At 45.3% G+C, this 12828-nt stretch overlaps 1 protein-coding gene across 1 annotated transcript; it reads left to right on the top strand.

The window, feature by feature from the left end:
* Positions 1-5081: 5081 nt before the first annotated feature.
* TMEM213 (transmembrane protein 213) lies at positions 5082-8940 on the top strand. The gene is made up of 3 exons (XM_005527946.2): positions 5082-5345; positions 7490-7543; positions 7994-8940. Exons 1-3 carry the CDS (start codon positions 5264-5266, stop codon positions 8158-8160), a joined length of 303 nt encoding a protein of 100 aa, XP_005528003.1. The 5' UTR covers positions 5082-5263; the 3' UTR covers positions 8161-8940.
* The last annotated feature ends 3888 nt before the right edge of the window (positions 8941-12828 follow it).

Below are 12828 nucleotides of genomic sequence, written 5' to 3' on the forward strand. Positions count from 1 at the left end.
GGGTTCCAGAGAGGAGTTTGGCCCCTCATAAAACCAAAGGCTTATCTCCTGCTGATGAGGCGGGGTTTCACCGTGTAATAAATGGAACTGATTCGCGCTGACTAAATTGCAACTATTTGGAAAGATATTATTAGAAGCAATCAAGAGAATCAGTGTTACAAGGCAGATGTACCCCTTTAGAGATGCTACATGCTAAAACTGAGGTACAGGATGTGCTTTTGAGATAAGTGATGTCCTGAGAGGAAATCGACCTTGAGATGGACAAAGTTGGAACAACTTTAGGCAATGGGCCTAAAATTCATTAAATGTAGGATTAATTAGTAGACTTACATAACACAAGGCTTAGTATGCACGTGCAAACCTGTGAGCCCATCCAGAGGACAGCGAGGATGAGTGTAAGCCTTCATCCAAAGACCACCAAAAGAAGACTGGAGACCCCCTAACAACAAGTGAAGCATGCACCACAAGGAATAGTGACGTAAAGTCAAAAAATAAGAAATAGGAGGAAACTTACAGGAAACATTAATGAATATGTATATATGCACACAGTATATAAGTTTAGTTTGAATTGTTTTGTTTTGTATGTGAGGCAGGGTAGGAAGCCCCCTCCGTACCCTGCTCGGTTTTGCTTGTGTTTTAATCATACTTAATTACTGGCAAATTACATATATAAATTGTATTTTTTATTAAATGGTATTCTTTTACTAAATTGTATTCTTTTACTGGCAAATTTTTAATTAAACTGCTGTTAACTCAAGGGACCTACTTGTCAAAATTCTAATTCCATTTATAACAACCCTGATGAAAAAGGCTGTCTGGGACGCTACTAAATCTAGCACTCAGAAGAAAAATTTCCTCTCAAAAGAAGAACTAACGAAAATGCACGGCTATATGCAAATTGTGAAGTACCCTTAAAGAAATCCTTTCTCAGACCTGTTCTTTTGGAGGTACCCAGGAACCCTGGCCCAAGCCAAAGGGTTTAGTTAGTCCATGGGAGCACTGGCAAAATACAAGCAACAGCAGAGGGTTTTCAGTTCAAAAGCAACAGTGTTCCCCCACTTCACAAGGTCAGCTTGGTGAGAAGGGTCCTGCTGCTTGCTCAAGTCCGGCTGTCTCAAGCTAGGTGACCCAAAAAGGAGATATTAAAAATTACAAGGAAATTTTAACAGGTGGGCCCAGCAAACCACCCAGATGAACTGGCTGTGGGGCTCCCTGGGCTCCCACCCTCTTTGGCTGCACTGTGCTTCTCCTGGACCAGCCACAGTCAGCTCTGCTTTCTCTGCCAGAGCCACCAAAGCAAGGGATTAAAGGCTGATGAAAGTCAGCACCCTCTTCTGGGAAACTGGAAATTTCCTTGATAAGGCAGATGTGAAGTCACTGCCACTGACCACGTGAATGCCATGCAGGGCCGTGGAGATGCTGGTGCGGCAAAGGAAGGACTTTGCCTTCCAACCCATGCAGTGGTACTAAACAACAGGAGTCATCATTCAGCTCCAAGCTGGTGCATATTGCCAAAACAAAATGAAGCAGCCTCTCAGGCTACTCCTCTCACCTCTGAACCACAGCACATTCTTCCCCCTGTGTGCATTTAATGACACCAGGCTTTGCTTCCTCTTTGCTCCTTTGCTGCTCCTACTCAGCCCCCCAGTTACTCTCAGCTACTCCCCAAAAAGCTTTTGGGACTGGGGGAGCGAAAAGGGCCCCCAAACCACACTTCATCACCAAAGCAAGCTGCACTAAGCTGGCTGCTCCATCCTGTTAAGCCAGGGAGTGAGCCAAGGAGTGAGGAGGGCAGCTGCCTCTGCTGCCCTCCCCCCACCCTTCTGGGGTGAGAAGCAGAGAGGAGAGAAGAAGAAAGCATATCATAATTCCATGCCTTCTGGCATGTGGAAGTAAGAATATTATTTTATAATAATCCTATTAATGCGAGATGAGCTGACGCTGGTTGGCCATGAGGCAGCAATTGGAGAAGCCCCGTCAGTGGGCTCTTTGTTGGTGCAGGCAGCTCTGCGTGGGCGAGCTGAAGGCAGCCTTTCTCCCAGCCCTTCACTGCCTGCCTGGTCTCCAGCCCTCTCTCTGAGGTCTCCAGATGAACAGCCTGGGGTCACAAGCAGGGCCACAGGCTCAACATTTTTATAATACCAACCCCAGCCTGGACTGGAAAACACAAAGGGCAGGGTTGTGCAGTTTTCCAAAGTGCTAGACTTGCTTTCCTCTGTGTGACAGAAAGCACATCCCCTCTCCCCTTCTTTCATTTAAAAAGCAAAACCTTAGTGGTTTTGACTTTTTTTTTCTCTGAGTTTTAACAATCAACCCCCTTGTTCACAGGTAGCTTTAGCTTAGCTTTTTTTCACATCAATGAAGACAGCAAAGAAATTTGCCCCCTCCCTGATGGACACACTATTGGCAGCAAGCTTAAGATTTTGAGCTTTTTTTTGCAGCAGCAATCAGACTTCATTTGGAATTAAAAATATAAACCAGTTTCCTATAAAACAGAATATATATATATATATATACACACAAAGTGAGTGTGTGTCTGTGTGTGTGATAATGGTAATAACTTTCTGAGAGCCACACCTGGTGATGTGTCAAGAGCAATACACTTTGGTCACCAGGCAGTCTTAGCCATGAAGCTCTCTGTGGCACAAAATCTACTGAACAGTAAATATTGCCTCCTTCATAACCATCAGGGAAAGCTGCCCAGCAGCTCTACACGCTGTGGAAGAATCTCCAAGAGGAGAGCTGAGGAAGCACCTAATTTTAGAGTAAACAGTCTTGTCTTGAGAGCTGCATATGAAAATGGGAGCCCAGGGAAAAGAATCACCATCTCTGCAGGGCCTGCGGTTGTGCCTTGTGCCAGGGCACCCTCGTGGAGGGAGCTGAAATTCGGGGAAGGCTCTGGAGCAGTTATCACTCTTTGGGCAGCCACAGCACTGAAATGTAAACGTGTTACAAAGAAGAAATGAAACAAATCCAAATCTGCGTCAGGAAACGATTTTGCAGGGCTCCCATTGTGTCTGAACTTATCAAGCAAAGCCTTCATTTCCAACCTGATCCAAAAATCACTGAAGCCAAGCGCAGCCTGTTCGCTGCTTCAGGAGACTTTGGAGCAGCCCTTTCTGAACTGCTGAGGGAACACGTTTTGGAAAGGAAAAGAAACACATTATGTTAATTGTGCAAATACATTTTCAGCGTCCCTTACAAATGGGGACATTTGCCTACAAGCCAACAAAGAATGTTTAGTTAATAGTTAAAATTCAAGAGATTTCATTAAAAATTGAATCATTCATGCAATAGCAGAGCAATTTTGTATTTTTGTTCCCCCTTAAGCATTTTGTGCTGCACAGAACACTTTTGAATTAATTTACTTTTACAAAATTAATTGCCAGGTCAATTTTCAGTGGGAATAGAAGGTGAGAAATTCAGAAGGGAAAGGTGAATCTGGCAGACAGCAGAAGGCCTTTCCCACTTAAAGAGTTGAGGTTTAGTTTTGACGCAACAGGTAGCTCAGAAAAGAGCACAAATTAAAGACAACCTCCACAAAGGGACAGAGACTCTGAAATGAGCCAGAGGTGGTGATTATGCCAGAGGTGAATTTCAAGCAGCTCTGAGCATTTTGCAGCATTTCTCCTGCCGTGACTACCGAGACCAAGAGCGGTGGCTGCTGGGGTCACCTCCCTGGCCCGGCTGCCAGCGCAGCACACCTCACCTCGTGTCACACCTCGGGTGCCAGCTGAAGGACAGGAGGACGGGGCTGTGCATCCCAGCAGCAGCAGGAGGTGGCTGTCACGGACCAGCCAGCACAGCCCCAACTCCGCCAGCACTGGTGGCGTGTTGACATGAAAGCAGGGAGACAGGGTGGGTAAACACGCCCGTCTCAGCTGACCTGCCTCCACCTGCGGCTCAGCGTGCCCTCTGGCTGCCTTGTCCCGATGCTTCGTGGAAATATTCACAGCTGGCTGGAAGCAGAGCATTTTTGGTGGCCAGGACAAGTGGGTTCACCCCACAGAAACACTGGGCAGGGCTAAGCCTATGTGGGTTTTGCTGTGAAGGTTTTTCTTAAATGAAGGGAGACCCAATCAAACTCATAGGTTTGCAGAGCTGTACCCTAGCGTGTGCCATTCATGTGGGAAGCCTGTTATGTCCTTCCCTGTGGGTTTCAGCTGTGTGGAAGGGAAAAGAGAGAAAATAGTTAAATGCTTTCCATCCCACAAGGATGCTACCCCACATGCCTTGTCTTGTCCTCCCCTAAGATGTCTGCAAATCCACAGCAGACAGGTCCCTTCTAAGATGAGCACCCAAAGCCACCAGTGACCATTGCAGAAGTGCACCAGCAACCTGCTCCCTGCAGTGCTCACCTCTCCCAGTGCCTTCTTGCCTGATTTAATGTCTGATGCTTTCTCTAACAAGGACATCATCACGTCAAAGACAGGAGCAAGCAGCCAACAGCCTGGGGAAGAACAGCAATGTGTGCTGCTCATCAGACCAGGATAATACCACATGCACTTCAACAATGTGGCTTTTCCAGCCAGGATTGCAGAAAAGCCCCTGCTCTCCGGTGAGCATCATTTTTCTATCAACCCTCCTGGTCTACAGAGCTATGCTTGCGGAAAGGCTCAGCTTCTGGCTCTGCACATCTCAAGTGGGAGATGCAACAACCACCAGAGACAAAAGAACATCTTTTCCAGAATCACTTTTGTTGGTGCAGGCAGGGAGAGAGCTATGCTCACAGGGAAAGAACAGCAGCAGACCTAAGGCTGCTGTTTTTTGGGAGTCCACACAGCTATTCCAAAACCATCACTGCCGAAGTCAAGCCAGTGAACATGCAAAAAAAAAAAATAGCTAAACTGGGAGACAAAGTCTCTGCTCCAATCCTCTACTCTTTTCCAGCTCTATTAAACCCTCTTCATAAGACCAAAAAGAGACTCAAAAGACAGAAGCTATCTGGGACACTGTTGGGAAGGGCTGGCTCTGGAGGCCTTTCCTCCTTCCAGCTGCAGCATATCCTGGGGAGAAACCTTCAGGAGCCACCTCCTGGTATCCACCTCCCACTGAAGCTGTTTTGTTTTTGGTCAGAGCCTTTCTCTTTCCTCACCTGGTTGTTGCAGGAAAGTTCAAGGAGTCCTGGCAGCAGGAAGCTCCCTTGCTCCACCCTCTACCCAGCACAGCTCTCCCTGAGCTCACCGAGGATTTGCTGCACCAGACCTGCCAGCGACAGCGACCTGCTGTGTGTGGACACCCGGGTGGGAGCGGGACCCCCGGCATGAAGCACCTCTCCTGTGAGCCCTGGGCAGCCCTCGCTGTGCTCCTCCTCACCGCTGCCCTCTGGGATTCCTGCTCAGCAGGTATTTCTCTTCTCTTACGCTCCAGTTTTGATACCCTGCCCTTTCCCCCCACTCCTCTCAATACCTATGAGTATTGCCCACCGACAGCAATTTGTTCTTTAAGAATGAAGGGGCAATCCTTGCTTCACCTAAAAAGTATAAAGAGCTGGAATTAATTGATGCTAATGAGAATTACCAGACATGACTGATCACAGCATCACTGTAAAGGGATGTTCTTTTGCCAGCTATTTACAGAGCCACTGTAAATGTGACAGAGTTGCAGGTTGCTCCACTGAACAGCAAGGAGACAGGAAACACTTGGCCTTCTCCTGCTTGCTGAGGCAAAGGACCACCTGCAATACCACCCATTAGGATCACTGTAGCCCGATTTAGCTTTCATTACAAGCTTTTTGCAGAAAACGTGGCTTTGGTACCACCTTAATTGCAGAAGTTGCCTGAAACCAAAATGTAAATGAGACCTGTGAGCTGCTCCTTTCCCACCACCAGGCTACTGCCTGCATTTGTGTATCAGCACCAGATGAGACCTGCCAGCTGTTTAAAGATGGGCTGGCTTTGACAGCCTGTTCTTTGGGCTGTGGGATCTATAAACACAAACCAGCACTCGGCATTCCGCAGTACTTCCTTCCACAGGTCACACACAGGTTTTAATGATTCCTCCCAGTGCTTCTGGGAGCTATTTATTAACTGAAAAAACAAGCTGTGGGCTTGGCCAAGGTCATTCTGCTAATCTTACGGGAGTCAGACAGAAGAGTGGGGAATACTCAGACCCTTCCCTGAAGCAGGTTTCCCAGGGGCTCATTCTGAGCACGGCAGATGCCACAGGCAAAGCTCTGGTGTTGCTGATGGTGGGTCAGCTCAAAACACAGAGCCAGGCAGCAGCAGGTGACCCCCAGGGCAACATGTCCCACAGGACAACTTCAGTTTACTTGCTGTTACTTGGAAAACATCAAACTCAAAGCAAATCTTTGGCCAAACATCTCATTCTGTTTTGTTTTCCTCAGCTGAAACTAATCCTGAGCTATTATTTTACAGTCTTCGGTGAAATCAAGCTGGAGCTGATTTTCTCTATTACATTTCAAATTACCAGCTCAGAGTGATGGCTTGACTGGAAATAATTCTCCCATAGCTTCTGCCTGGTCTGTGGACCAGTAGCACATTAGAGCTTCTCCTCAGGAAATTTTTCATCTCTGTGCAGGGAATACTCTACCCAGCTGAACTTGAACTGTGCTGCAGTAATCCCTCCCTTCTGCAGCAGGGGACAGACAGGCGCTGGTGCCCAGGGAGCAGTGCAGCTTGTGCTTTTACCCCTGCAGGCATCCTGCAGCTGTCCTGGTTTGAGGGAGCACGCTGAGGCTGAGGGGCAAGGCAGTATCAGGAGGAATAAGGAGGGTTTGGCCTGTGACACCAAGTGCAGATTTGGAGAGCTGGACACGAGCCATGGAGTTGTGTCAGAGTGTGTGTGTGTGTGTGTGCTGATTGTGTGTAGGAAGCAGGAAAAAGGCAAAACCTTCATCAGAGCTCCAGACCTCTCCCTCATGAGTTACTTATGCATGTTGTATTTTCCAGCCTGAGCTGGTTACCACGTTGGTGTGAACTGGAGTCCAGCCAGAGCAGTTTCAGATGCCCTGACCTGCAGCAAAGCCAAAGCTCTTCACTGGGGCCTTGGTGGACCTGCTGAGGCTCCGCAAAGGTGGGCTCAGCCCTCGGCTCTGCCAGACTCCTGCACACCCTGGGATTTTTCCAAGGGCAAAAGGAGGCAGAGGAACAGCCTGCTGGCCATGGATCTCTCCATGCCACTGCACATGTCTCCCACTTGCGTGCTTGCACGTTCTTTCCCCTGCAGTCTGGGAAAGGACAGTGGTTAATTTGAGCTCCAAGAGAATGGCTCAGCAAGGCAGAGGTGCACTGACTGTCCTGCTCCTGAGGGATGCTGCCAGAGCGAGTCTCTGGAGCTCTGGTGTTAAAAGTGGTGGGAGAAAGAAGCATATCCTAATGCAGCAATCTTTAAGGGCAGGAACCTGCTTCAAGCTGTTTCCATCCCACAGACCTCTACAAGGCAAATGACTTTCAGATTTTCCTGCTTGATGCCAAACATCGTTTTTCTAATCCAACTTATCTTTTCTCCTGTGCTTTCCTTCTGGCAGCAGCTGAAGACATCTCCAATGCTTCAACAACTGAGTATGAACCACCGTGTCTTAGTAAGTCTTCATAAATCATTACTATCTGTTAAAGTTAGGTGATGAGTCTGCACAGTGACTGAGATGCTGTCCTGGAAAGGGATTTATCTCAAGTTTTCCATTGTGGGTCAGCCTCTGGGATGCTTTTCTAAGATTCCTCCACTGTCATGGTATGATATCTTAGGTACCCTGAGGCAGATACATGGCTTTGAACAGATTAATTGATAGCTAATTTGTGTCCTAAAGCTCCCTGCCGGACTGCCTGCCTGTAGGTATTACACAGGTTCCCAAGAGCGCCTCTTTCCCCTGCCCTACCAGGTCCTTCCCAAACAGCCAGCCCCAAACAACCTGAGATCCCACCACTACTCCAGAGTCATCCACCAGGTTAGGAGCCAGGTTTAGGGGAAAGGCAGAGGGAGAGGGCAGAAGTCATCTGCCTTACTTGAGCTCGCTTCATTTCTCCTCCACCAGACGTGAACTTCTGCAGGCAAGCGGCCACGTGCTGCCCTTCGGGCATGGATGACTACGGGTGGATCGCAGCAGCTGTTGGCTGGAGCCTCTGGTTTCTGACCCTCATCCTGCTCTGCATGGACAAGATCATCAAACTCCGGCCTGATGAACCCAAATACTTGGCCTGAAGCAGAGCGAGCCAGCAAATGGCAGCGCTGGGGAGCAGTGAGGCGCAGGCAGACTGACAAAACGCTTCCAATGCTTGCTAAGAAACAAAAAAGAATGGGAAAACACCTTCAGCCAGAAAAGGCTAGATCTAAGCAGGGCAGCTGCAGAGGCTTCACCCTCTCTTGCAGGCTGGAGCTGCCAGCCAAGGTGTGGAGCGGGCAAGCCCCTCCAAGCCACCACATGTGTCCCAATGAAAAAAACCCCACTTTTCCCTGAGCCCTCTCGTGCTTGCTGTGAGCAGCAGGAGGAGAGGCTGAGGGCCACTTACCAGCCTATAGCACATTGCCTCCACACAACCAGGTGCATGACCTTCGGGTTTGACACAAAGTGGGCAAATAAAGCTATTTTCTGGAGCATCAGCATTACCAGAGCCATTAGTAAGCTATAGGCCATCAAGTACATCAGTAAGTGGAAGTAATTAATTGACTTTATCGAGTCCTTCTCAGTCACTAACCTGCGATATTTAAAAGTCTATTAACAGATACATGGGAAGACTTTCTTATGGAAACTTAGAGATTGTTTGGGCTGGTTTGAAAGTGAAAGTAATTTTTCCAGAGCCATTTAGATGTGAAATGTGTTGCAGGAATTGAATATTGGTTTTATTTATTCAGCTTCCACCTGCCTGAGAAACTGAGCCAAGCTGAAGTGTGGTAAGCAGGTTTAAACCAGCATATCCAGTTCATGCACAAAACTGTTCCTATTTATATGAGATGATAATAAACACTTACTGATTGAAAGACTCTCACTGACTGGTTTATATGGATAAAGCTTATATTGGCAAGGAATTAGTCAACCCAAATTGCTAGAAAAAGGATTCTAGGAAGACATATTCATGCAGGAGGGTTTGCCTCACTGCAGTCAAACTCTGATTTGGTGCAGTTGCACCAGCTTTATTTCTTTCTTCTATAAAAAAAATAAATCAGAATTAAACTACATAGACCAACACAAGGTTAGCAAACCTGCTAGAGATCAACTGAAATGAAACACTGAAGGTGACTTTTAAATTTTAAACTTTTTAAAAGCATCATTGGAGATCTTTATCTAGATCTAGCCAGAAATAATTATACTTTCCCATCAGCTCAAAAGTATGTAACTTCAGGAGTGAGAAAAGACAGAAATCAGTTTAAGACCCTTCCAATTGATTCTGGCACAATTAACACTTTGATCAGGACAATTTGGCCACTTCAAAGTGATGGGCAGTTGTCTCTGCTCAACTATAAAGAGGAACAGGGATGAGTTAGACACTGAGGAAAGAAAATGAAAGGAAGTAATTTGATGGAGTCCTTCCCTATCACTACTATCACTTAAGAAGTCTTTCAGGCGAAATTTTGAACAGATGCTCATGTCAGGAAAGTGAGTTTTTAAAGGGAAGGGCTTAATTCTCAACTTTTCAATGTACAGAAATTAAAACAAAAGTAATTTTCACACAACAAATCTCAGTGTTGGAGACACTCAACTTCTTTCCACAAAAACTCTGACAACCAAGCAAAACAATAAAGTCCCTCTCATTTTGTATAAACTTACAAAATGAAGGGCTTGCAATATGAAACAAAGGACTCTCAATCAACACCAAAATGTGGAGAGCAGTGAATTGACTGTTAAACCACTGCAATCACTCCTGTACTACAAATCTTCTACCTACATTCTTAATTTTTCCCTGTTATATTAGTTCTAATAACAGAAAATGTTCATTGGTCTGAAAGCAATGTGAAAGATAATGTGAAAAAATCTCCACTTACTGCCTTCATGTCTACCTTCTGCAGATCTCTTCCTACAGTTCTCCAGACTTATGGGCATTTTTCTCTGGGCTGGGAACGCAGAAGTGCCTGCTAGATATGGCATTGCCCTTCATCTTTGAGGGCATATGTTTCATAACTTTTGCATGTCTTTGAGTTTTCAGCAGATGATGCAAGTTCTGGATGTCCTACAAGAGCAACAGTCACAAAGAGCTTCCTCACAACTGAGCAACTGTGGGTCTTCCTAAAGTCTGCCTTTAGAAGCACAGCTTGTTCATCCTTCATATTCTCCAGAACCGTGCAGCTACCTTCAAGGACTGTAGTAGACTTAAACCTCAGGTTTTGCTTCTTCCAGTTTCCTTTAATTCCCACCTCAACAAAACAGGGGAGAAAAGGGGAAAAAACCCTATTTTGTCATATAATGTAGTGCCCTCAAGGATTTTGTGTGCCTGCGTTCAAAGGTCTCCACAAAAGTCTACACAAAATCAAGTATAAAAATGGAGTAGCTTACAGACAATTTCTACTGCGAAAAGCATCCCCTTTCTAAATCAGTGACCTAAACCTCTGATCTAGTATAACAGGGCTGTTTCTTCCTGCATCACCTACTCTGACATCTGACATTGTCAGGTTTGATCTACAGCTGCTTCTTTTCAAGTCATTTGATGGAGTCATGTAGAAAGACTTAGTCCTGCAATGAATCTCATGAAGCTCCCAGTTGTGTCTGGGCTCCCGAAACAAAGTGGCAGCGTTCCACAGGCTCCAAGGGTATCAGTGTAAAACATCTTGTCTGCTTCTACATAATACAAACCCCAAATTGCTATTTTAAAGGGCCTCTTCGAGGTGCACACTAAGTGCTGTACTGATTCTATGGGCAATCACAAGTACAATGCAAAACAACCCACTCTGCAAAAGGAGGAGAAAAGCCCCAATGGTGTTGTCAGTGTTCCACGGGTTTGCCCAGTTCCACAAAGCACTGAATTAAAAATTTGCATCTGAAAGACTTGAGAAATTGATACAGAGGCAGAAATTAGTAGGCAGGAATGGATTATAGATACCTGATTTCTAAATTGTAAAGATTATCTGTAGTGTGCTGTTACATTTCCTGGAATAATTCTAGCCAGGAAACACACAGGAGCACAGGTAGTGGGTTACAACCCCTCATTTAAGAGCAATCGAGTCACAGTTGAAGGCTATGGTCTGGTTTTGATGCACAAATTAAACACAGAAATGCACAAATTAAACATACATGACTGAATAATACAATGCCTTATAGAAGTGGTCTGTGAGCAGAATTGCAGACTGATGTTCTCATTCATTGTGTATTATTTAATATTGTTTCACACTCTTAATATCACTCACAATTTATTACCACTAATCGTAGACCCAAACTAGTGCATTGCTGTCCAACAACCCCTGTGACTTCAAGGGAGCTACACAAACACCCAGCACGTGCCTTGTTTTGTTCTTTGGGGTTTTTTCCACTGTAATTCAGGAAGTCTGTCATTTTTGTTCCCACAGGAAACCTTGGAGGCAAAGCATAACCACTGATTTATCAGCACGCATAAATCATTTTTGTGTTAAACCTAGGTGCCCCATCAGACTGATATAAACAACCTCATGGCACTGAGCTGGTGTAGGCAGCACATCTCCAGACATGTCAAAAGTAAGGTGATAGCTCCAAATGATGATGGAAATGTTAATGCTCCAGTCATTCATAGCTATTGTCTGTCCAGGACCAAGAAGTTCCTCACTGGAATGAGATGAAGAAAATAAAATAAAAAAAAACCCAAACCAGATTCCAGCGCTTATGATTTAGTATAAAGAAAACCAAGAAAAAAAAGTTCTTTCAAGAAAGTTGTTGAAATCTGGATGGCTGGGTAAAGAAAAAGTGTGAATAAAATTTGCAAGTTTGAAACTCAGCATTGTTGACCACATCAGCAGAGCTCTTCCTATTTTCTTCACTAAGTTTCTGAATCTGAGGAGTGAAAATACGTAGTGCCAGGGAAGGGAGCTGCAGATGGCACCTGGGAAAGCTGCTGGTCTGCAAGTGTTTCACACAAACAGAGCACTGGGGACGTGTAACTGAGCAGCACTTTTAATAACAAAGGAGAAAAACAGCAGCAGCAGCAGCAGCACAGCATTGCAGGGTAACTGCTTTAATTTGCCTGGAGATAGTATCAATCACATCCAACTAGTGATTTTTAAAAAAAAAAATCTTAATTTGAGATTAAATGGATTGGAACTCGATGCATGACTCTTCATCTTTTCAGATACCACTGCTCTGGTAATGACTCACATTACTCACTGCCTTGATCCTTGGGGTTTTAGTGAATGAGCTACATATTAAGCAATTGCACTTCACAATGATTACACTTTGCCAAATCACCAGAGGAATGAAAACTGGCAAGCATCTGGGCTCCCTCCTCACGTGAAACACACAGACAAGACAGAGGTTAAATTCATAAGAAAAGGTGTTCTGTACTGGGACTCTGTAGGAATTTTGATAAAGTCATTACAAAAACTAGGATTTCAAAAACTTATTGTCATTAATTACTGCCAAGGAATGGAATATAGGCATTCTTGGCAACCACCCACCCTCTCTCTCTTATCCTTACTCTCCAGATTCTGCTTATTTTGTGGCATCTGTGGTACCAGTATTTGTTGTGGAATTCAAAGCTCACTGCAGGTTTCTCTCCCAGAATCAAACATGTTCAACGAGCTAATTTCCAACTCCTAGTTTGCAATAACCATCCAGAAATAAACCATGACATAAAAAATTCAGTATTGTCTCCCAAGTCTGAAAACTGCTTGGAATTAAAAACAGCTCTAAGACTTGTGACTTTTCCTATCTAATGTGACAGTATGACCTTGACAGCATGACTTCTGGAGCAA

Source organism: Pseudopodoces humilis, chromosome 5, assembly GCF_049639895.1.
Source record: "Pseudopodoces humilis isolate 2021_Gansu_Grassland_sample_001 chromosome 5, ASM4963989v1, whole genome shotgun sequence".
Taxonomy (NCBI): Eukaryota; Metazoa; Chordata; class Aves; order Passeriformes; family Paridae; genus Pseudopodoces; species Pseudopodoces humilis.

What these genes read in the sequence shown, in the direction of transcription:
- TMEM213 (XM_005527946.2), top strand. Translation starts at nt 5,264, where the DNA reads ATGAAGCACCTCTCCTGTGAGCCCTGGGCAGCCCTCGCTGTGCTCCTC. An exon ending in CTGGGATTCCTGCTCAGCAG is followed by an intron (nt 5,346 to 7,489) that starts GTATTTCTCTTC and finishes TCCTTCTGGCAG; the next exon opens with CAGCTGAAGACATCTCCAAT. An exon ending in GTATGAACCACCGTGTCTTA is followed by an intron (nt 7,544 to 7,993) that starts GTAAGTCTTCAT and finishes CTCCTCCACCAG; the next exon opens with ACGTGAACTTCTGCAGGCAA.